This window comes from Arabidopsis thaliana, chromosome 2 (genome assembly GCF_000001735.4).
Source record: "Arabidopsis thaliana chromosome 2, partial sequence".
NCBI classification, from domain to species: Eukaryota; Viridiplantae; Streptophyta; class Magnoliopsida; order Brassicales; family Brassicaceae; genus Arabidopsis; species Arabidopsis thaliana.
In genome coordinates this window covers 1643457-1664446 of record NC_003071.7, presented here as the reverse complement: position 1 = coordinate 1664446, position 20990 = coordinate 1643457, and the positions used below count along the sequence as shown (strand labels likewise).

Genomic DNA, 20990 nt, shown 5'->3' with positions numbered 1-20990 from the left:
GTGTTAGAAAGTTTTACTTTCTTCTTAACAAAAAGGAAAACTACAAAAAAGAAACATATTCACATATACTAATTAAATGTCTATATTTACAAAATTTAACTTTAATTTTTCTTACTAAACATGAAAACTAACAATAAGAGTTTATATAATTAAATTGTATTTGTATTGCAAAATAGAATTGTATTTGAATTTTAATAAAATCAAATTAAATAGTATTTTATTATGATAAATAAATAAATATATATATATATATATAGTATTAGAAAATCAAATTTGTAAGACTGAATATTTTTCAAGAAAATATTAAATTAAATATTGAAAAAGTATATGAGTTGCTATTTAAAATTCAAATATTCAATAAATTAGAGTGTAGAAAATTAAAATACAGTTTATTACGATGAAATGGATACTTAAGATGTATAGTAAAATTTAATGTGTATGATTGGAATTTTTATTAATTCAAGTTTACTAAATTAAATATTAGAAAAAGTGTGTAAATCACTATTTACTATTCTAAAATTTAAATATTATCTATAAATCTTTGAATTTATATCTTACACTCGCATACCTTATCCAGTACTATATAAATGATAGTTCTTATGGTTATGTTCTAAATTTCTCTTAGAAATGGACTTGTACATAAGATCTTTTTTTGGAAATCATGATGGGCCTCTAGGACAGCCACTCTACCGTCGTATCCACTTGGGCCAGACATGCTTATGCTTAATGCTGATTCCGAGAGATTTTAAATTGATAAATGTGGAAAAAGGGTATTCGAAAAACCTTATCATAGTTTAGGTTCACATTTCGTGTGGTGATTGAAGAATGCCTAATAAATACTTTATATCATTTTAAAAAAATATTAGGAGATTCTGTACCAAAACCCGTAATCTTCCCAGATTAGTACACTACAACATTTACTAATTTTTTCCTAAGCGACACTCGAACCGACGATCTCTAAGCTTTTCCTAAGATTACCAGTTGATCTAACGACACTTGGAAGATAAATACTATGTCTCTAAAATTTTAAACCAAATTATTCATTGCATATGATAACCAATATTTTCTTGATAATGTGTAGGATTAAAGATTGAGAAATTATTATTATTATTATTCTTATTTTTTATTTTATTTTAGTTTTTGTTAAAGATTGAGTAATTTTTTTTTTTTGTATGATTAAAAATTGAGTAATTTAGATTGAGAAATTATCTAAATTACCATTATAAGAAAATTATGTTTGAAGAGTTTTTGGGTGGTTTAAGAAGGGTTCATAATTAGGAAGGGTATCAAACGCAATTCTGTGGCAATGTTGGATTTTTGCTGTAATTTTTGAGGAAAGAAAAAACATAACAAAAGGTACTATTGAAAATCACTTTTAATATTTGTCAAGTTCTAATAAAATCTACATAAATTGATAGAAATATCCATTATTTAGATAAAAATATAATAAATCATTAAATATTTAGATATTTACAATCTTACAGAAATAATCTTCTATAAAAAGCCTCTGGAATCACTAATGTAATAACCTATTATTCTTAAAAATGTCAGAGAACAAACATTTAAATAAAGAAAATAAAAATACTAATCAAAAACATCTCTCCCGCCTCTGTTTTATTTCAATCTAAGTAGGAAGAAATATAAATTAAGCGATCTTTCTCTAAACAAGATTTGAGCAAGAATCATCATATTCAAGAGATGTCTAGTTACGTTGGTGTTCTTGTCTCTGATCCATGGCTACAAAGCCAATTCACACAAGTGGAGTTACGCACTCTTAAATCCAAGGTCAGTCTCTTTAATATCGTTATATCACTTTAGTATTCAACAAATTGATCTTTTGGGTACTTTTTTCGTAGTTTTATTCGACAAAAACTCGATTCGGTCGTGTCACTGTGAAACATTTACCACCAGTGTTTGCAAAGTTGAAATATTTCAATGGCAAGTTTGATGAAAATGAGATCAAAACTATATTGGATGAGTCTTATCCCAATCGCGCTAAGGAAGTTGAATTCGAAACCTTTCTCCGGGTGAGTTTGTTAATGATCTATAACAAATTGGCAATAAGTGGATTGGTCCATGTCGTAAACTGCGTTTACTATATGATTTGTGATAGGCCTTTTTAAGTGTGCAATCCCGAGGATCAAAAGGCGCTTCATCGTTTCTCAAGACAAGTACTACAACGTTCCATCACTCGATAAACGAATCCGAGAAAGCTTCATATGTGTCACATATCAATAGTTATTTGAAAGATGAACCTAACTTGAAGAGCTATCTTCCAATCAACCCTACTACAAATGCTTTGTTTGATCTTGTTAAAGATGGTGTTCTTTTGTGGTATACATTAATCTAAAATCTACAAATTATTCTATAACATGGTAAAGTTTTTAGTGGTTTGTGATTCCACTTCTTGTTCCATTTGGTTGCACAGTAAGCTTATAAACATCGCTGTGCCTGGGACTATAGACGAAAGAGCGATAAACACAAAGAAAGAACTTAATCCATGGGAAAGAACTGAAAATCTTTCACTATGTCTCAACTCTGCTAAGGCAATTGGCTGCACTGTAGTCAACATTGGAACTCAGGACATTGCTGAAGGAACAGTAAGTATTTTAAATCCTTTGTTTTCAGTTTCATCTTATGTTTTCTAACTCTTTCTTTGCAGCCACATCTTGTACTAGGGTTGATCTTTCAGATTATAAAGGTAATTACTTCACATTACTTTACTTAAAGAGAATGTGACATGGTTACTAATGTTTGTGTTTATGTTTTAGATCCAATTGTTGGCTGATCTCAATCTTAAGAAAACTCCACAACTTGTTGAGTTGGTGGAAGAAAACCAGGTAAAATATACATTGTGAACATTTTCTAAAAACTTTGAGGCTGAAGCTAAACTCAAATATTCTTTGTGAATGGTTTTTTCAGGATGTGGAGGAGCTTATGGGACTAGCTCCTGAGAAACTTTTGCTAAAATGGATGAATTTTCATCTTAAGAAAGCTGGTTATGAGAAACAAGTAACCAATTTCTCTTCTGATGTTAAGGTACTACCTTGTCCCTGGTATGCTTATTTCGTTTCTTTCTCGTGTACTCGATTCGTTAGTTTTCCTTTTGTGGTTTGTCAGGATGGAGAGGCATATGCATACCTGCTCAATGCTTTAGCTCCAGAACACAGTACAAATGTCACATTAGAGATTAAAGACCCTTCAGAAAGAGCGACGAAGGTTCTTGAGCAAGCAGAGAAGCTGGACTGTAAAAGATTCCTTTCTCCTAAAGATATAGTTGAAGGCTCTGCAAATCTTAATCTTGCATTTGTGGCACAACTGTTTCACCACAGGTCACTAGCATGAAAGCTAATAAAGAGCAAGTTTACTAGTGTTTTTTTTTATAACTAATATGTGAAAAACTCTGTTTTAGGAATGGATTGTCTGATGAGAGTCCAAAGGTGCCTATCTCTGTTGCTGAGATGGTCACAGAAGATGAAGAAACTTCTCGAGAAGAAAGATGCTTTCGCCATTGGATGAACAGTCTCGGTGCTGTGACTTATGTCGATAATGTTTTCGAGGATGTTAGAAATGGGTGAGTATTGCAATCTTTGTTTCATTGTTTTTAATCTTGCTAGAGAATCTCAAACTCTCCTCCTCATGGCATATGGCAGATGGGTTCTTCTTGAAGTTCTTGACAAAGTATCACCAGGCTCGGTCAACTGGAAGCACGCGAATAAACCTCCCATTAAAATGCCATTCAAGAAGGTTGAGAATTGTAACCAAGTTATCAAGATTGGGAAAGAATTGAACTTCTCGCTTGTCAATGTAGCTGGTCATGACATTATGCAAGGAAACAAGAAGCTACTTCTCGGTGAGCCTCTTGCAAAAGAAAGTGTGTTTAATGTGGTAGTTTCAGTTCAAATTTGATGACAATCTGTTTCTATCTGCAGCTTTTTTGTGGCAGTTGATGAGATACACAATGCTCCAAATCCTGAACAACTTGAGGTCTCACTGCCAAGGTAAAGATATCACAGAGGCAGATATTCTAAACTGGGCAAATAGGAAAGTCAAGAAAAGTGGTCGAACCTCTCAAGCTGTGAGCTTCAAGGTAAAGAAAAGAGTCAAACCATGTAAACTAACCCTAATCCATCTTCATTAAACCTAACAGTTTTGATGGTTACTCTATTAGGACAAGAATCTGGCAAATGGAATCTTCTTTTTAGAGCTTTTGAGTGCTGTAGAGCCAAGAGTTGTAAACTGGAGTCTTGTATCCAAAGGAGAAACACGTAATAACAATACTATGTTACTTTGTTCTGTCTCTTTTTGTTGTTATCAGCATTATAGGTATGGCTTATAATTTGCATTTTTAAGCAGAAGAGGAAAAGAATTTGAATGCAACATACATCATAAGTGTTGCAAGGAAGCTTGGATGCTCAATCTTCTTGCTGCCTGAGGATATTTTAGAGGTATATATATTTTCGTATTGCACCGGGTTTATTTTTCCGAACTTTTTCGAGTTAATCTGTTTGTATGTTAACCAGGTAAACCAGAGAATGATGCTTATATTAGCTGCTAGTATCATGAACTGGAGCCTTCAGCAACAATCAGACACTGAATCTACTGTCTCGGATGATACTGACGTAAGCTCTGTGACCGAAGAGATCTCCAATTTGTCGACAGACGATGGATCTTCAGATGTTTAAAATGATGATATTGTAAAAGAAGTTTGAAATTTCTTATGACTAAACTCTGCTAGTGAAGCAAATGGTGCATGTACTAAGATAATGAAATTTAATCATCAATATCTACAACATGTTTATTCATTTGTGTAAAAGTTCGAGAACGAGGTAACAGTATGTATAATGAAGAGACTCAAAACTTGTTTTTAGAAAAACCAATAATCATGCGCTGGTGTCTTTGTAGTCCTCAGCTTCTGATTCGGATTTCTCTCGCTCTGCTATTTCCACAAGCATTGCAAGGCGCTTATCGAAAATCAAAGCACTCTCGTCTCTCATGTCAAGCTCTAAAGCCTCTGCTTCAAGCCACTTCTCTCTCAGATCATCAAGGAGATTCCCTTGGTCTGTGGTCATCATGGCACCTGGTGCACTTGGAACAGTGGTTCGAAGTGAAGAGTCTCCTGATGGTGGAGGCAATGTTAATAACATTGCCCTGAACTCGTGGGTTTCAACAAATGCCTCAAAATTACAAGCAACCAAGTCCAGGCAGTACTCTCTTATCTTCAACACTCCGTACCTATACCATTGAAGTTTTAAACTAAACCTGTCAGCTCATATATCATCCATCAATGTGTTACTAACAGAAACATTCTTAGCACCGCATTCTACAATCCACCGGAATCAAAGACATCAATTAGAAAACAGGTTTAGATAAGAAGAAAACCATACATATCTGACAAAACCAGCCATTGACAGAGTTCTGCAGGTGTGGCAGTTTCCAAGTGAGGCAACAAGGCGTCAGCCACAGCACGTTTAAGCGGAAACAGCAAGTAGCGAGATGCAACATCAAAGATCTCCTCAGCCTGCTAAGTAAGCAAATTATCAGAGGGCAGAATATATATAAAAAAAAAACACTTTCCAAAATGGCAAACAGTTTTTGACCTGATTCGGATTGATCTCCTTTAAGCCATCAGTGTACCTGATAATGCTTATAGAGTTAGCTTACCATAACAACAATGCTTTCTTCAACAAGTTTTTTTCAGGTCTTTTACAATCACAAATGCTTACATATACTCAATCATCTTCTCAAAAGCCTCTGCACTCAAATCATGTTCTTCAAGAAATGGAAGAGTATCACCCGGCAAACCATTCTTCCCCTCATGAAAATCATTCACTCGTGATAATCGTGCTCTGAAGTACTCTGATCTTGAAGCTAGAATAACTTGATGGCAGTAGAAATTTCTTTTATCAACTCTAACACAAACATCAGCAAGACTTTCCACAGAATCACCAACTCTCGTATCCCCAACAGATGAATCTATTACATCACCAACAAACGATTTCGCTAGTGAAACTCGAAGAATCCTATGCAAAGAAGCAGGAAGCCTGTCTTCCTCTGGAAGTGATATACCCTGTAAGATAAACCGTTTCATGGAGTTATCAAGATCTCTATGAGTCTTATACTCAGCATATCTCTGGTGAATCAGTTCCTTCTCAATGATTTTCTGCAGTGATTCACATTTACAAACTTTGCAAATCCTAACAAGATCTTCCATATCATCAACAGATATCTCCAACCTATCTGAATAAAAGAAGTGAATAAGACTACAGAGAGCAGGATACGAAAGCTTCTCTTTCGAAAACCGAACTTCTCTCCGGTCTTTCCATTCATTCTCAAACTTCTGCTTGAAAAACGGAGATCGAGCACTTAAGATAACCCTGTGTGCTTCAATAGGTCTACCTTGCACATAGAACATCACATCCGGTGGAAAGTAATTCGAACTACCAAACTCACTCAGAGTATCTACAAAACCAGAAAATGCAAACACTAAGCCTCTCTCTCTAGTCTCGAGTAACATACAAAGCAACAAGCTCAAGAACGATTTAGACGTTACTAAAAACTGGATTGTGAGTGAAATGGTGAAGCCAAATTATCTCAGTAAACATCTCTACACATTGGAACGGTTCAAGAACTCAACTTTCTCAAAAACTCGATTCAAAGAGCTCAACTTTCTTAGAAATTGGATTCAAAGAACTCAACTTTCTCAAAAACTCGATTCAAAGGGATGAACTTTTTTCAGAAATTGGATTCAAGGAACTCAACTTTCTTAAGAACTAGATACAAAGAACTCAACTTTATTAAAAATTGGATTAAGAGTGAAATAGTAACATACCAGAGACATCAAGATTAGCTTCTTCTTGTTGAAGATAATCTCGATTATGACAACATCCCAAAAAGGTATCTCTAAGAGAAGCTTGCAAAGGAGCAAGAGGAGGAGGACGAGCTTCAAAAGCCTTCAGAAGCTTCCGAATCCTTAAATTAAGAGAAGCATAATGACAACGATCACCATCAAAAGTATGTTCAGAGCAAATCGCACCGTTCTCTAGAAGCAATCGAGCAGAGTCTATGTGACCAGCGAGACAAGCGTAGTAAAGAGCAACAGAGTCCCAACGGTCACGTGCGTTGACGTTGACTCCGGTTTCAACAAGGTACCGGAGTCTATCGACGTCACCGGCGCGTGAGGCTTCGAAAATGTCTCCGTTTGGGACTTTCTTTAATGGTACGGATGGTTTGTAGTCTTGGAGGTCGAGGTCTAGATCTTCTAGGTCGGATTCGAGTGTCCAAGATGAGGAATTCTCAATTGGAGACATTTTGGTCTTGGAGGATAAACCCTAAAGGGCAAGTTTGTGACATTGTTTCCATGGATGCGGTTTTGTGTTCAGAGTTTGGTTTGGTTCGAATCCGCAAACTTGGGTTCGGTTAAGCTTATTTAGTGTAATAAAATTCGGTTAGCGTTCTAATTAATGGAATTTGGTTCGGTTTATATAATATGACAATCACTTACGCATATGTAGGCAAGTTCTGGCTGTCGTGGCCGGAGCGCCTAATGGAGCATTGTGATTCTAGAGAGTCATCCTCTTTTTATACTTTAGAGAAGATTTACAGTTCTTTTTTTCATATATTTTATTAATTTATTATGTTTAATTGGTATTTTGTGTGTTGTTCCTTTCGATATGTATTAGTTTCTTAATTGAGTTTTAGGATTTTAAGTAGAGATTCAATGAATTAATAGGTTGATTGTTGTTTGGAGTTCTTAAGACTGTGAATAGGATTAATCACCCTGTTTTAGATTTTAAGTTTTTTTTTATGTATCAAAAGTGTTTGATTAAATGAATGAACCAAATGTGAATTGCACAATATATTTCTAGCCAATGAAAGTTGATGGTAGAATGTATTGTGAATCAAATGAACCTAATTCTAATGCGAATTTGACTAGAAAATTACGAACGAGAGTTTAGTAGTCGAGTAGTCAAATTTAGTGATTAATGTTTTGAGAGGAAAATTAGTCTAAATTTATGTTCATGTTCAAAAACAATGCTTCATTGTTGAAAATTCTTGTGTCGTGTTTCTATTATTCATTGAATCTTTGAAATACCCATAACCCAATATCTTTAATTCATAAGTTTAATTGTTAAGTTATCTACAATTTTTATTTAATTACAATCTGAAAACCCAAACAAACAACTTTTTTGTTTTAGGTAAGAACTAGTCTCAAAAATGCTTAAAAGTGTATCTTTGGTCCTTGTAGATCGACTTCGAATATACTACTTTTTGGTTAAGTGTATTTGAGTTAATTACTTGAGCAATCATTTTAAATATTATATTTTTGTTTTTTTCATAAAAAAGTTATATTTATAAACCAATTTTTTGCTTGATCATTACCACAATCTACTTTTTAAAAATTTCAATCCCTTTCAATCTATTTTCAAATTCACTTTGTTTGATTTTTAAATCAGTAGATTCTACATGGATTTCCAAATCTACTAAAATCTAAAAGAAATTAAACTCCCCTGTTTTTTTAAAAAGATATATTATCTCTACTAAGATCTCTCATTAATATTTTTAAACATATAAAATTACATCTTAAATTTATTCAATTGTAATAATCAGTTATTTAAATATTAAAACCCCATATAGATACTGAAGTCCATAATTGGCCTAGTTTTGTTTTTGAATCTGGAATTTATATATATATATATAGCTTTCTACTCAAGAAAAGAGAAATATCCTTGTTGCAATTTAAAACAATGACTATCACAAATCTCCCAAGCGATTTATTGGAGGAGATTTTCTCTAGGTTTCCATTGAACTCTATGAGAGCAGTGCGATTAGCTTGCAAAACGTTTTATACTTTATCTAAATGTAAGAGCTTTGCCAAGCTACACTTTGGTAAAGAAACAACAACAACCAAGGAAGGGGAGTCCCAGATGATATTGTTGATGGATTACAATCTTTATTTGATTAGCGTTGTTGTCGATGGTGATCCGTATATAGAGTGTAAAGGTAAACTTACTTGGTTAAACAATTCAGAACAAGTAGAGATATCTCAAGTCATTCATTTTGAGGGCTTAATGTTGTGCATATTAAAAAAAAGATACTAGGCTTGTGGTTTGGAATCCGTATTGGGGGCTAACAAGGTGGATCGAACCCAGGTATTCCCACCACCTAATCGGATGCGCAAGGTTCAGTTACGCTCTTGGATACGTGGGTAATATCTCATGTCGTAGCCACAAATTATTGAGGTTTATAGATTATTTCTTCCATGGACCTGAGTTAGAATGGTATGAAATCTATGATTTCGAGTCTGGTTTATGGACGACTCTTGATGTCACTCCACACTGGTGTATATCTCTTGGTAGCCATGGCATATCTATTAAAGGAAACACTTATTGGAGTGCTATTACAAGAAACTCACGCAGCCACGGATTGACCATATATGATCATGACCACATAATCTGTTTTGATTTTACAAGCGAGAGATTTGGACCGCTTCTGCCTCTACCGTTAAACGCTGAGTATTATGGCGATGTGATTTTATCTTCTGTTAAAGAAGAGAAGCTTGCGGTTTTACAACAGCAAAACCGTGCGAATCCATATATGTTTGATATATGGATTACAATTAATATTGAGCCTGGCCATGTGTTATGGACCAAGTTCTTGAAAGTGGATATGGAAACTGTAATGGAAACTCCATTTAAAAGTAGTGAAAGTTTCTTCATTGATGAGAAAAACAAAATTGTCATGAGTTTTGATGAAACGTTAAATCCTTACACAATTAGCATTTTTGGAGAGGCTGGATACTATAGAGTAGTGAATCTCGAGCAACATGCCAACACATGGTCTAGGTCACAAATGTGCACTTATGTTCCAAGTTTATTGCAAATCAAGCAACTTCCTCTTATTCAAGTTGAAAAATGTTTCATCATCTAAAAATACAAAGGAAAAACAAAAACGACATTGGAAAACATCGATATTCGATATGATGAAAACATGTTGGACTTGCTGCACTATGGTGAAGCCTAATGATCGTTTCTTTCATTTACTCTTATTCTCTGTGAGCAATATTACATTGTTTCATCATCTTCTATATTATTCGGTTTGTTTCTTTCTATGCAACATGATGATAAAGATTTGCTAAAAATACAAAATAGAATAAATGAACAACAATGAAATATATTTCTTTTCTCATACATATAGTCTATCTGAAATACAAATGTATTATCAAGGAGCCGCCTGAGCATTTCTGATTTACGAGATCACGAGGTTCATAATTTGTCATGTTATTCTTTATTCTTGTGCATGCACATTTACATAATATGTCTTCAGCTTTTGTGTGTTTCATTGCTGATTTGGTTGAATTTGTTTGTCTTGACGAATTTTGGTGCATACATTCCTTTGAGGACTTGTATGACTATCAATCAAACAGAACTCATATATAGAAAATTGAGGACTTGTATGAAAGAGACTTTTAACCTTGTGGCGAGTTGGTTGGAGGATGTTGGACATTAAGTATGCCAATCATAACATGAGTATCATTCTTATTGGACACAAATGTGATCTTGTTCGCAAGAGAGCTATTAGTAAAGAGGAAGGAGGAGAGTTTGCCAAACAACATTGCCTTCCGGCGTCTGCAAGAACATCTCAAAACATAGAGGAGGTCATCATTACTTGGGTTTTGTTCAAAAAAAAACTTCAAAGTCGTCCATTTTTGCAATTTTACCATTCACGTCTATAAGATGCAAAATAATCGTATGAAATCCAAAACAATACAAAATATAGCTTTTTCCGCTATTGTCAAATTTTAAAATTTTGATAAATAATATATCATTTCGAAGCCCTGGAGATGAGGAGTTCATCTAAATCTTCAGAATTTTCAAAAACAAATTTATGTGATCATGAAAACATATATAATATATCTAAAGTTTCAAAAATATCCTATATTGCGTATTATCTTGGATTTTACATGATTATTTTGTATTTTTTGGACGTGTAGGGTAAAGTTGCAAAAATGAGCGACTTCGAAAGTTTTTTTTGCACAAAACCCCTTATTTTTACAAAATATTTTATAAATATCTTGACCAAATATATCTTTCTTTTCTTAATTAGTATGACCTATATATATATACGAACATGGTTTCATAAAGACTGCTGAAAATATTCTTCAAAACATTGAGTCTTTGATGTATCCAACTAGGTAATACTTCTTCTTTCTTTCTTTTGTTTTCTTCTTGTTCATATCATACTAAACCAGCCAATGTGATTTACAATTCCTTTGATCTCAATTTTTAACAGTCACTGGGCATCAAAGTTGGATATTCACGTTCTCAAGGTGAAGCTGGAGGAAGATATGGTACCATCTCCAAGGATGGTGGTTGTTGTGGTTAAAGTCTCAAAAATGTTGATCCTCTTTGTTTTTACTAGGAGTTGGTATTTTTTGTGACATGTGCGCATGTTTATCTATAAAACCGAGTATACATATATCATTAATGTATAGGTTTTTTCTTCGGAACATGCACAAAATTCATTTAGTGCAAAAAAAATTATAATTCAACACGAAATACTAAAACTCACAGTTAATTTCTTGTTTTAGAATAAGCATTTGATCAAATTAGGCAAGAAATAGATTATATAATTTCATTTAACTGTAAAATCTAAACTCTAACCGCTCTTTTATAAACCTAAACCGACATATAATTTCATTTAATTGTAAAATCTAAACGGGAAAATGTTATTTAATACCTGAACTTTCAAAAAATGGCCAAATTAACCGTGAACTCTTGAAATGGTCGTTTTATACCTCAACAAAAAGTTGATTTCTAATTTAACCTATAATTTATCGTTGACTTCTAATTTAACCTATAATTTATCGTTGACCCGGCCAAATCGACTCACCGTTAACACTCCTTAACAGCACTTCTAACAGCCGTTACAAAACATGGCCTAACAGCAGTTATCGTTGGTTTAAGGACGAAAACAGTTGTTAGTTACGCTGTTAGGAGAGCTGTTAAGAAGTGTTAACAATGAGTCGATTTGGCCGGGTCAACGATAAATTATAGGTTAAATTAGAAGTCAACTTTTTGTTGAGCTATAAAACGGCCATTTCAAGAATTCACGGTTAATTTGGCCACTTTTTGAAAGTTAGGTATTAAATAACATTTTTCCCAAATCTAAACACTAACTACTCTATTATAAATTCAAACTGGCATATAATATTGTTTAATTGTAAAATCTAAACTCTAATCCACATTGATAAATCAAAACAAACATATAATTTTGTGACACTAGATCTAAACCCTAAAATGGCAAGCTGCTCTTCTCTAACACTAGATAGAGTCCCAATATCTAAAGAACTCCGAAACTCAAATGGCAAAGACAAATGCGGCCCAAATCTCTCTTTTGTGAAATCAAAACCTAGTAGAAAACAATTGTCACCTTCTCTTGTTTTAGCAAACCAATATGAATTTCCCTTAAGAGAGACACCATGACTATAATGACTTATATGGATATTCTCGCCTAGGGTGACATCAAGAACCCTCCATAAATCAGAGTTAAAATCAGGCCTGGACAAAATACCCGAACCCAAAAACCCGAACCGAACCCGACCCGAAAGATCCGATTCGAATGCACTTCGGTTCCCTACCTAATACCCTGTCGGATCTTCCTCTTTTGTAACTTCGGTTCCGGGTTTGGGTTCGGTTGATTGTGAAAGAAGGTCTGCACAAATTGGGTAATCATGTGGAAGCCATCCACAATTGAGTGCTATATGTGAGATCTTCTACTTCTAGATGTGACTCATTTGAGCAGAAAGTTGTGACAGGTAAGATTACAAGGGAGAGTTTGCCTTTGGATGTCAAAACAAGGTGGAATTCCACCTACTTGATGTTAACAAGAGCAATCAAGTTTAAGGTGGCATTTGACAAGATGGAGGCTGAAGACAAGTTGTACAATGACCACTTCTTGGAGGTAGTCGATGGAGAAAAGGGGATTGGACCGCCTACTACAAGTGATTGGAGGGAAGTAGAGAGGTTAGTAAAGTTTCTTGGCTTATTCTACACTGCTACTTTGGTCGTCTTAGCGTCAAGTATTGTTTGCTCTTACAAGTGTTATGGTGAGATAGTCACCATAGAAACAAATCTGATGGGAGTGACTCATAGTTATGATAAAGAGTTGAGGACAAAAGCTATAGAAATGAGGGAAAATTTTAACAAGTATTGGGATGAACAAAAGAATATCAATAGGATGTTGATAATTGCTAGTGTGTTTGATCCTAGACAGAAAATGGAATTTCCTAAAATGTGCTTTGAGAAACTTTATGGTGAAGACACTTCAGAAGCCAAGGAGATGTATAATTCTGTTTGTGATGTCATGAAGGCTATGTTGAAGGAGTACACTATCATTTTCAAGGGACCAAACACACAATCATCTTAGTTTAATCCGCCTTCATTTACTGCTGCCAGAGATACTTTTGCATGTGAGTTAGTTGAAGATAGTATTGTTGAGTTTGAAAGGATGGACGGGTCTTATAAAGAGATGGTTAATGAAATTAGGGTTACTGATCCTAAAGATGAGTTAGATATCTATCTGAAGGCAGAGGTAGAAAATCCTAAAACTCTTCCTTGAATGGAGTGGGATGTCTTGTCTTGGTGGAGACTCAATAGTCAGAAGTATCCAGTTTTATCAGAAATTGCAAGAGATGTACTTGCAATGCAAGTGTCATCTATCGCATCTGAAATTGCTTTTAGCACCAGTGGTCGTCTTTTGGAGCCAAGTAGGAGCTACCTTACTCATTATATGGTAGAGAATTTGGTTTGCCTTGAGCAGTGGTTGAAAACTGAAATCAAGCTGAGTGAAAACACTTTTCTAACAAACGCACAACTTCTTGTTGATATATAATTACTTGATAAGCTTGAGAAAGGTAACTTTATCTATGTAGTTTACTAGTTTTAGTTTTAGATGTTGTTTGAAAATTCTCTTATGTTCTAACACAACTTGGGTGTTGATTGAACTCTTTTTCAGAGCTTCAAACTGAAGTGAACTTGGACTAAAAGACTAATCAAGGAAACGACTACAAGGTAACCTCATCACTCCATTTTGTTTTCTTTTACTTCTGAACTTGGTTTATGGCTCAATGTTAATATACTAGACTTATGAATCAATGATCATTTCGTAATTCATTTTTACTTGGTTTATGGTTTAATATTTATTATGGTTTTTCATTTTTCAACTGAGCTTATTTGGTTTTGATGTAACAGGAACAAGTCATGGAGAATCTATCATGTTTGGATGTTGCTTTGGATTTGAACTTCTTTCTTTACTTTGAATGCTTTGGATTTGATATTGAATAATGGTTTTATGTCTTGCTTTGGATTTGAACTTCTTTCTTCTATTTGGATGGTTTTATTTGGATGTTTTGAATCTTGCTTTTTGGCTTGAACGTATGAAACTTTTGTTATGTCATGCTTTATTGATTTTATTTTCAAGTTTTATTTATTACAAATTTACAGGTTTTATGGTATATTTACTTAGTATCAAGTATTTTCGGGTATATTGTAGTAGTTACGAACTAGTATCCAATAATATTCGGTTACTTTTCGGTTTTTCAATGGAAGTACCAGTATCTATCCAAACCCGAAATGTACCGAACCGAACCCGAACCGAAGTTTTCAAGTATCCGAACGGGGTCTAATATTCTAGTTCCGAAAGATCTGAATCCGAAAGAACCGATCCGAACCCGAACCGAATACCCAAACGCCCAGGACTAGTTAAAATCATAGATTTTGTACTCAGAAACAATTGTCACGACAAAAATTAATGAATCTCAAGATTTTGTGCCTACCGCATCATTTTCTGCTCTTCTCATATCCTAGAGCATACAAATACAAGTCGGATCGGTGAAAACTAGGCTCGACCTCGATCCACCGGTTTTGTCCATAATACGGGTTCCAAACCACTAGCTTAGCATTGTCTTTCGTGATGTTTAACAACAAACCATCGTAGTGAAAGACTTAAGCTACATCTACTTCATCTGATCGTCTAGGTTAGTAAATTTAGCTTCATGCTTTATACACGATTCAACGTTGGTGTTTAGATTGATGTGCGTCAAATAAACCCTAAAATCAATCATCATGATTACGATAAACTCCTTTTTTCTTTGCTGTACTTTTGCATGACCAACGTGCTTCTTTACAAAGCTCAAATCTTTGAATAAAGTGTTCCACTTTTTGCATGTAAATCAAACTGCTCTTAGAGATTTCATCGGAACCCTAGAGAGGATCTTCTCTACCGTATCCCTTGACCAAAATTAATGTAATGTTAACCTTCGAAAAACAACTCTTTCCAGACTTCTTCCGTCAATTTAAGACATCCTTGACAATGACAACAGAACAACAAAATTACAAACCCTAAAAGGCTTAAATTGAACTTAAAAGCCCAAAACCGATAGTTATGATGGAAATTTATTCATTCAAATTGAAGATAAATAGCGAAGCACTATTGTACAACCAAGTTTCTTCTGATCAGCATAACTAGAGAGGAATACAACAATAATCGACTCTTCATGTGAAGAATACTTTGACATCCACGCATGGCTTGCCCAAAATCCACAACTTGCAAGTATAGAGGCCGTTCATACTTGGCACATGCGAATGCGACATAGAACATTGAACATCACGAGAGAATGGTTGCAAAGAATGGTTACTGTAAAGACCATATCACTGCTTGAAAAAACATAAAACTTGGAGATTGAGATCCGAAGAAGAAGAAGAAGCAAATGAAATACGTTATGAGAAAACTACTGATTTAAGTGGATTGATACTGTTATGGAAGCTTTGGCTTTGAGAGATGTGAAAGAGAAACCTTTAGATCTTTTAAGCTTACTTATTGAAGATTTCGTGTAAAGTTGGATCCTTTTATATAGCTTGTAATCGTTTTGCAAACAAAAGATCATACTAAAGAATATTATCTTAAGAGTGAAAGAGTTGTACAGAAGAACGAAGAAGATGCTCGGGGTATCAATGTACAAGACTGCATTTGGGGCGAGACATATCTCTCTTTTTTTTTACCTAAAGAACAGAGGTGATGAACATGGAAGAACCAGCTCTCTCACATGTTAGCTGTAGTTTCTTTTATTTCATCCGATGTAATCGTCTGCAAGATTCAAACAAGAGAAAGAATTAGAAATCCATATACTATATACTATAGGTTCCCAAATTCCCAATACTACTAAGTTGCTTCGAACCATTAATGGTATCCTTAAAATGGAGACAGAACCTTCAAGCTTTGATTTGAGATTTACCTGATCTTTTCCAGCGAAATCATTATCAGGAGTTAAGAAAAGCATACAATGGCACTCCTTCCTGATGAACAAGTGATAAATACTTTAGTACAAGATGTAAACAAGCAAGTATTATCAGAATAAACCGTCAACAGATGCAAAATTGATCGAACTCTACTACCTAAACTAAGTCCTATTAAAACACAAAGGATCTTAAATTTGCGGTGTATCAGAATTTGATCAAAAGAGCCACATAGGCCAAGAGTTTTACAGGAGTTTTCTAACTATGGTTAATTCAATTTCCACTTGCCTAGCAATATGTGAATACATTCTCTGCATCAATCTTGATACAACCAATACGGAGCATCGGCTACCTCTATGGAAACTACAACATACGTATGCTGCTGAATACTATCCAACTAATAACAACAAGGACGTTGGAGACGATCTATATAACCAGCTTTTCCCAAAGGACTTTATATTCTTAGTTCTAACTATATAGCAACCCCAATGCTTATTATGCAACCACATGAAGAAGATAGTTCTTACCTCTCTCTCATTGGAACACACGGACAATTCCAAAAGCCTTGTCCAACCTCAGCAGCTTTATCATCATAGTGTCTACATCAACAACAAAGGATCAAACTTTACGAATACATAGATAGTTCAAGATTGCTCGGAAGAAGCAAATCACCTGCAAGGGCAAAGCGGTGCACCATATGAATCTTTATGCTCAGCCAAACCCTGCTCACAAAGTTAAGCATTAAACCTCAAGATGTTTACATTCACTAACTCATAATCTACAAGTAGAAAGACACAAGCCACTTCAATAGTTAAGCAGTTGATCACAATCTTCATATCAACACAAGTTCATCTGAAATTTCAATAAGCTCCGATTGAAATCAAGAGTACCTTAATAACGACTGAAGTAACTCCTTTATCAACACAGAAGTAAGTCCCAGAGCGACGAGCATATTGCTCGGAGAATTTCCTCATAATCTCTACTGATTTCTCCGACGGTTCCGCTGCAAAAACAAGAAGAAGATTCAAGATGAATCCAAAACCGAAATCACAATCACTTTAAACAAAGATCTAGGGATTCAAATTGTTTACTTTTCGCTCGGATTACGAAGCGACGAAACGAAGTTCTGGGAGTGACACCAAGTGGACTCGAAAGGAATCCGAAGCTACAAGAAACAGCTTGAAGATTCATCGAGTTTTTTCTGGAATTTGAAGATCGATGAAAAGTTTCGTCGTGGACTTGAAGATTTTTCTTCTCCTCTTGAAATTTGGATTCGTTTATGCTTTTTAGATCGAAATTTTCAGATATTTTTTTGTGTTCATTTTCCAGAAACCAATGCTCGCCACTCACAGAGAGAGAGACTCTCAGAGAATGATAAAGCTTATCCTCAAACCGGAAATAACCGGAATTCGACCATCGAATCGGTTCAAACTTTGCTTCAAAACTTTCGGTTCAATTCGGTTTAGATAAAGAATTTGAGTAGAATTATGAATGAAAAAATCGAGTTTTGGTTTCGGTTCGAGTTGGTGAAATTAGTTTGGTTCAATTGCAATAGAATTCTGATTTGGTTTTAATTTGACTCCAACGTGGTTCAATTACATAAATTTCTAGTTTTATTTTGTTTTAGTGTATTGGATTCAATTCTCTTATGAAAGTTCCGGTTCAATTATGTTTAGATAATAGAATTTAAATTTTAGACTAATGAATAAAAAAAATTGGTTTATTCGGTTTAAATGAGAAATCAAAACCGATTTTCGTTTCGGTTCACGTGGAAGAATTTGTTTTGGTTCAATTGCATAAATTGAAAAGTATTTTGGATACCTTTGAAATTGCTTTGAGGTAATTTACAAGAGATTTTAATATCTATTATGGTCCAAAACAAAGAGTTATTTACAGAAACAGTTACACACTTTTTATTGTTCATCCAATATACATTTTCTTGCTTCACCATTTGCTTGATTCTTGTGAGTTATTATAAAAAGGAAGCGAGTTTGATCCTGAAAACAGTTCAAAAGAACTAAGAGATCAAATGCGAAAAAGGCATACGATTCGAAAATTTTCATAGTTCGGTTTCTCAGAGATTACCGATGTTTTTAAAAGGGTTCACGCAATGTACTTACGACTTGGCATGAAGGTATTCATCTACAGTGATAGGTTTAGCTCCACCATACCAATTGATGAGAAATATATCGATGATCTCGAGTTTAAAGAAGCGGAAATCATGATCCTTAGGCCAATCTGCAAATGATAAAACCATCACATGATAATACAAATCTATCATGAATCTGTATCTTAAGAGATGAGTGAAACAATTAATCACCCATCATCTCTGGATGCTTTGTGAATAAAGCCTTTTTGGCTACTTCTGCTTCCTCAGATCCTCCTTCCAATATCAGCAACTGAAACATTATAATAAGATAAAGACCAAAGCATTTTACAGTAAGTTTCTTTGTCGTGTCAATAAGAAAAAACTCTTTTACCTTCCCGGTAAGGGTTAGTTTAGAGCAAGTAGGATTCATTGGATCTCTTGTACAAGTTCCAAGAGGAGATTCACTAATTGCAAGTGAAGCTCTCTGGTCTTTAAGTGCGTTTCTTGCAGTTGGATCAAGTGTTGTTAAGTAAAAGTAAGGTATACCGTTACCTTTCTCGGGTAAACCATCACTAAACGATACAACATTCCTGCAAATAGAGACCATTGAGATCTCAATAATGTCAAAGCAAGAAAACACATTGTGATATGATTCATGGAAAACAAGATTACCCGAAGGGAGCGCCTTTATGATCAACGGATAGTGTGCTGGAAGAGGAATACAACACCGCAAAAAGAATTAGTAATACACAACTGTTACACTCACATTACCTTGCTGATAACAACAATGCAACAATCTCTTTCACTAATAAAGATCTCAGGTAACTATAGTGTATAGAGTGACCAGTGGTAACTACAGAGTATAGAGGAACCATTTGTTACTCCTAGTGTCAAATCTGAAATCCTAAAAACCTTTCAATTTCAAAAGAATCAAACTTGACGAACTACCAAATCTCAGGAACCCAACAGTACTTGAAAGTCAATATCAATTTCAATAGTATTAAAGCTTGATGAAGCAAATCCATAGCAAGTCTCAAGAACCCAACAAAGTTTATCAACAATAGGATTCAATCTGCTAAAAAAGCTACAAACTTCTGTAAAAATATAACCTTTACCAATTTCAATTTCAAAAGATTCAATCTTTTATCACTGATTGGATTCAATAGCCCTAATAAAGCTCCTAATAATTGAGAGTGGAGCAAAAGCTATCATCTAAACTTGAGAAGCAAGATAAGCAGAAAGAGACGAGAATTAGATACCTAAGAACACCCCAAGAATTCTGAGAGACAAGCCAACGAGCACTTGCGGCGTAGTCATGTCTATCAGGCTTGGTGATTGTAAGAACCCGAGCAGAAGAGGATTGTTGTAGAATTGTCAAGAAGACGAAGAAGAAGAAGAAGAAGATTGGACGAAGAACAAGGACTTGAAGTTCCATACTTTTTGTGTCAAAAATGATTGAAACGAAATTGACAAAAGATGACTAACGAAAATTTTAAGTCAATTCGTCGTCATACCCACACCGAGAGAGTAACTTTAATGTTATTCTTATCTCTTTGGATCTCTCTTATCTTCTTCTTTCATCATATTGTAATTAACTTATAACTTGCAGGAGATGGGCAAAATATTCTTTAATTCTAGGAATTCACATGTATTATACCGTTTATTATTATAATCGATTTTTTTTTTTTTTGTCGTTTATTATTATAATCGATTTAAATTAGTCCATTGTAAGATTTCATCCGTATAATAAAAATTAAATATTTATAATATTTTAAATTTATTTTAAAATTTATATTTTTTAAAATAAAGAACCATAATAAACCGAACATTTTTAGTTTTGGAAGTTTAAAAACTCAAGTTTTTTGTTCATTCGTATTCAAAATAATTTTATTTCATCTTATAATATAGGGTGAATTGCAAAAGTAACTACTTTTCATAAATTATTTAAGGATATAGCACTATAAAATCTAAAACTAAGTAAGTAACATGTAGATGACATGAAATGTCGACAAACTCCTCATTTGCAAGGCTTTGGACGAGCTGACGTGGTGAACATACAAGAGAAAAGATTAATTTTATGTTTTTGGATAATATTATTTTGCACACCCCATTACATTTTCTTTCTAAAAATCTCTCTAAAATAAACTGATTTAGACTTCTAGCTATATTAAAAAAAACATTAGATTTTTTTCTGATTATGTAGTGGTTTGAATTTTTTAAAATGAACCAATATTTACAAAATAGAAAAATGGTTGTAAGTAAAAAAAATTGGTGTTCTAAAAACTGAAATAGTATAGACAAGAAAGTAGAGATGCAATATCAAATAGTATTTCAATTTCAAACACTGTGGTTTGGCCAATGAAAACACTCTATCATGACAATGAATATCAATCAAAACAAACAATTCAGTTTAAACGCACCTAGTATAACATAAACGTAAACAGTATATTCACAAAGAACAATATTTGGGTTCTCATATTCACCATTCTTTATTCTAGCCAATCAAAATATTTCAACTAATAAATAATTAAAATTATTTAATTATAAAATCAAAACTTTAACCATTCTTGTATAAATCCAAACCGATATATAATCTTGTTTAATTA

At 34.0% G+C, this 20990-nt stretch overlaps 4 protein-coding genes and 3 pseudogenes across 17 annotated transcripts; 4 read left to right on the top strand and 3 right to left on the bottom strand.

Moving 5' to 3' along the window:
- Nucleotides 1-1698: 1698 nt before the first annotated feature.
- AT2G04750 (Actin binding Calponin homology (CH) domain-containing protein) lies at nucleotides 1699-4685 on the top strand (the record flags this gene model as incomplete). The annotated part of the gene is made up of 14 exons (NM_126505.1): nucleotides 1699-1785; nucleotides 1857-2027; nucleotides 2114-2334; nucleotides 2429-2600; nucleotides 2663-2701; nucleotides 2772-2840; nucleotides 2923-3039; nucleotides 3121-3332; nucleotides 3413-3574; nucleotides 3654-3853; nucleotides 3933-4090; nucleotides 4172-4268; nucleotides 4357-4448; nucleotides 4524-4685. The coding sequence occupies 14 exons, from the start codon at nucleotides 1699-1701 to the stop codon at nucleotides 4683-4685; spliced, it is 1959 nt and encodes a 652-aa protein (NP_178552.1).
- Nucleotides 4686-4736: 51 nt separating this feature from the next.
- On the bottom strand, nucleotides 4737-7465 carry AT2G04740 (ankyrin repeat family protein). Of its 4 annotated transcripts, NM_126504.4 has the most exons (5): nucleotides 6833-7465; nucleotides 5727-6462; nucleotides 5601-5637; nucleotides 5388-5521; nucleotides 4737-5235 (listed from the first exon to the last, which is right to left on the bottom strand). In NM_126504.4, the coding sequence occupies exons 1-5, from the start codon at nucleotides 7308-7310 to the stop codon at nucleotides 4884-4886; spliced, it is 1737 nt and encodes a 578-aa protein (NP_178551.2). In that variant the 5' UTR covers nucleotides 7311-7465; the 3' UTR covers nucleotides 4737-4883. The 4 variants fall into 4 exon arrangements, with proteins under 4 accessions (NP_178551.2, NP_001323659.1, NP_001323657.1 ...); NM_001335247.1 differs by having other exon boundaries at nucleotides 5601-6462; NM_001335248.1 differs by having other exon boundaries at nucleotides 5388-5637.
- A 1282-nt stretch (nucleotides 7466-8747) lies between these two features.
- AT2G04730 lies at nucleotides 8748-9947 on the top strand (annotated as a pseudogene). Its single transcript has one exon.
- Nucleotides 9948-10138: 191 nt separating this feature from the next.
- AT2G04720 lies at nucleotides 10139-11440 on the top strand (annotated as a pseudogene). Its single transcript has one exon.
- Nucleotides 11441-12690: 1250 nt separating this feature from the next.
- AT2G04710 lies at nucleotides 12691-13935 on the top strand (annotated as a pseudogene; the record flags this gene model as incomplete). Its single annotated transcript has 1 exon — nucleotides 12691-13935.
- A 1474-nt stretch (nucleotides 13936-15409) lies between these two features.
- Nucleotides 15410-17648, bottom strand: AT2G04700 (ferredoxin thioredoxin reductase catalytic beta chain family protein). Of its 3 annotated transcripts, NM_001335245.1 has the most exons (7): nucleotides 17387-17647; nucleotides 17186-17298; nucleotides 16968-17017; nucleotides 16823-16894; nucleotides 16295-16355; nucleotides 16062-16146; nucleotides 15495-15713 (listed from the first exon to the last, which is right to left on the bottom strand). In NM_001335245.1, the coding sequence occupies exons 1-6, from the start codon at nucleotides 17484-17486 to the stop codon at nucleotides 16102-16104; spliced, it is 441 nt and encodes a 146-aa protein (NP_001323778.1). In that variant the 5' UTR covers nucleotides 17487-17647; the 3' UTR covers nucleotides 15495-15713; nucleotides 16062-16101. The 3 variants fall into 3 exon arrangements, with proteins under 3 accessions (NP_178547.1, NP_001323778.1, NP_001323777.1); NM_126500.5 differs by having other exon boundaries at nucleotides 15410-16146; nucleotides 17387-17640; NM_001335244.1 differs by lacking the exon at nucleotides 15495-15713 and having other exon boundaries at nucleotides 15826-16146; nucleotides 16823-16877; nucleotides 17387-17648.
- A 355-nt stretch (nucleotides 17649-18003) lies between these two features.
- On the bottom strand, nucleotides 18004-19991 carry AT2G04690 (Pyridoxamine 5'-phosphate oxidase family protein). Of its 6 annotated transcripts, none has more exons than NM_001084409.2 (6): nucleotides 19644-19991; nucleotides 19057-19092; nucleotides 18776-18974; nucleotides 18616-18694; nucleotides 18381-18533; nucleotides 18004-18292 (listed from the first exon to the last, which is right to left on the bottom strand). In NM_001084409.2, the coding sequence occupies exons 1-5, from the start codon at nucleotides 19817-19819 to the stop codon at nucleotides 18412-18414; spliced, it is 612 nt and encodes a 203-aa protein (NP_001077878.1). In that variant the 5' UTR covers nucleotides 19820-19991; the 3' UTR covers nucleotides 18004-18292; nucleotides 18381-18411. The 6 variants fall into 6 exon arrangements, with proteins under 6 accessions (NP_001077878.1, NP_178546.2, NP_001324114.1 ...); NM_126499.4 differs by having other exon boundaries at nucleotides 18416-18533; NM_001335241.1 differs by having other exon boundaries at nucleotides 18092-18292; nucleotides 18937-18974; nucleotides 19644-19953.
- Between the last annotated feature and the right edge of the window lie 999 nt (nucleotides 19992-20990).